The sequence below is a fragment of the Muscardinus avellanarius genome (assembly GCF_963383645.1).
Source record: "Muscardinus avellanarius genome assembly, chromosome: 2".
NCBI classification, from domain to species: Eukaryota; Metazoa; Chordata; class Mammalia; order Rodentia; family Gliridae; genus Muscardinus; species Muscardinus avellanarius.
Window position 1 is genome coordinate 186,335,136 of NC_137787.1, and position 2,070 is coordinate 186,337,205.

General features: G+C 73.7%; 1 protein-coding gene across 1 annotated transcript; it reads right to left on the reverse strand.

The window, feature by feature from the left end:
- Window positions 1-648: 648 nt before the first annotated feature.
- Window positions 649-1,482, reverse strand: SOX21 (SRY-box transcription factor 21; the record flags this gene model as incomplete). Its single annotated transcript, XM_080689124.1, has 1 exon — window positions 649-1,482. The coding sequence occupies one exon, from the start codon at window positions 1,480-1,482 to the stop codon at window positions 649-651; it is 834 nt and encodes a 277-aa protein (XP_080545250.1).
- Between the last annotated feature and the right edge of the window lie 588 nt (window positions 1,483-2,070).

Consider the following 2,070-nt stretch of genomic DNA (forward strand, 5'->3'; position numbering starts at 1 on the left):
CATCTCACACTTGTTTGCATTTCTTGCTCTGGAGAAAGAGCTCTTGCTCTGATTTGCATACGGCGTGATAAAAGAAACCGGGATCATCTCCCAGACAAAAGGCCAGATTCGAGCCGGTCACTGGTCAAGAATGGATCCGGTCTGAGGGAGGGTTCTGCTTGAGAGAACAGAGACCTGCAAAGTTCCAACAGTACAAGCGGAGAGCGAGGCCGCCCCGAGCCAGCCCGCTCGGAGGGACCGGCGACACCGTCCGCTCTTCCCGCGTGCCGGCCATTCCGGCCGCACACCCACCGGGCGGGGGGCGAGGGGGTGATGGCGCGGGGGTAGCCGGAAACAAAAGCAAAAGTCGACCCGAAAACTCGCAGCGAACAAAACGGGAAGGCCCGCCGGGTCCCAAAGTGACTCCTGCAACCGCCGTGGGCCAGACGCAACAGGTTTCCGAAAGGCCAGAGCAAGCTGCCCGCGGCCGCCGGGTGCCGCCGCCCTCTCTCCAAGTCGGCTGCCCGGGCGCGGGTCGGAAGCCATCCCGGGCATCCGCGCGCGCCCGCCCGCGCCCCAAGGCCCCTCCGCCTCCCGCGCCGGTCCGCCCGGGCCCCAGGGGGCGGGCGGGCGCCGGGGCCCCCGGACCCCGAGCGCACGTGCGCCGGGTCAGAGCGCGGCGGCGTAGGCCGCGGGGTAGGGGTCCAGCTGCGGCTTGCCCATGCCGGGCAGCAGGATGTAGGCGAGCGGCGGCTGCAGCCCGGGGCTGGGCCAGGCGCTGCAGTTGCAGGGGATCATGTAGCCGGGGTTGCCGGGGCTGGGGTGCGAGTGCGTGTGCCCCCCCGCGGCCGCCGCCGCCGCTGCAGCCGCCGCCGCCGCCCCGTGGAAGGCGCCCGCGCCCGCGGCCGGGTAGCCCAGCGAGGACGCGTAGGGCAGGCCGGACGACGACGACGAGATCTCTGCCATCTTGGAGCCCAGGTCGAGCAGCGAGTAGGGGCTGCCCGCGGCGGCGGCGGCGGCGGCGGCGGCGGCGGCGGCGGCGGCCGACTGCGGGAAGAAGACGCGCGCGGCGGCGGCGGCGGCGGCGGCGGCCGCCTTCTCGGGGTTGGCGAGCAGCGCCTCGGGCACCAGGCCGCCGGCCGCGCCGGCGTGCAGCCCCGCGCCCGCCTTGAGCGCCGGGTGCTCGGCGTCGGCCACGCCGCCCAGCCCGTAGGGCACGGGGAAGGCGAACTTGTCCTTCTTGAGCAGCGTCTTGGGCTTGCGCCGCGGCCGGTACTTGTAGTCGGGGTGCTCCTTCATGTGCATGGCGCGCAGGCGCTTCGCCTCGTCGATGAACGGCCGCTTCTCCGCCTCGGTGAGCAGCTTCCACTCGGCGCCCAGGCGCTTGCTGATCTCCGAGTTGTGCATCTTGGGGTTCTCCTGGGCCATCTTGCGCCGCTGCGCCCGAGACCACACCATGAAGGCGTTCATGGGCCGCTTGACGTGGTCCACCGGCTTGGACATGCTCCCGCCGCCGCCGCCGCCGCCGCCGCCCGGGCCCTCGCCCTCGGCCCGGAGGAGATCAATGCTGGCTGCCCGCGGGGGCCCGCCCGGCCGGCCGGCCTGCGCCCCGGCGCCGCCCCCGCGCGGGAGCAGGGGGCCGGGGGACCAGCCCCGGGCCGCGGCGCCCAGCAGCCCCGGGCCGCGCGCCGGGGACGATCCTCGCCGGGCCGGGGCCGGGGCCGGGGCGCCCGGGCGGCGGCGCGTCCTGGGCTGCCCGGGCGTGCGCCTCTCCGGTGGCGCTGGCTGCAGAAGTAACTCCCCGCAGGTGGCCGCCGCGCGGCAGAGCTCGCCCCCGGCTCGATCTTCTCTCGGTCTCTCTCAGATGCAAATGCAAAGCGCTCCCCAAAGTTGCGCGGCCGAGGCTCCGCCAAGTTGAGCCCGGGAGCCCGCCGCCGGGTGCTGCCGAGTGCCAAAGGGGGCTCTCGGCGGCTGGAGTGTTTGGGTTCTCCTCGGTGACTTTCTCATTTGACAGGAGCAGATGGGGTGGGGGAGGAGCGGAGGTGGCCCCGGAGGAAGAGGAGGGGGAGGCGGAGGAGGGTCCGGGCGCGC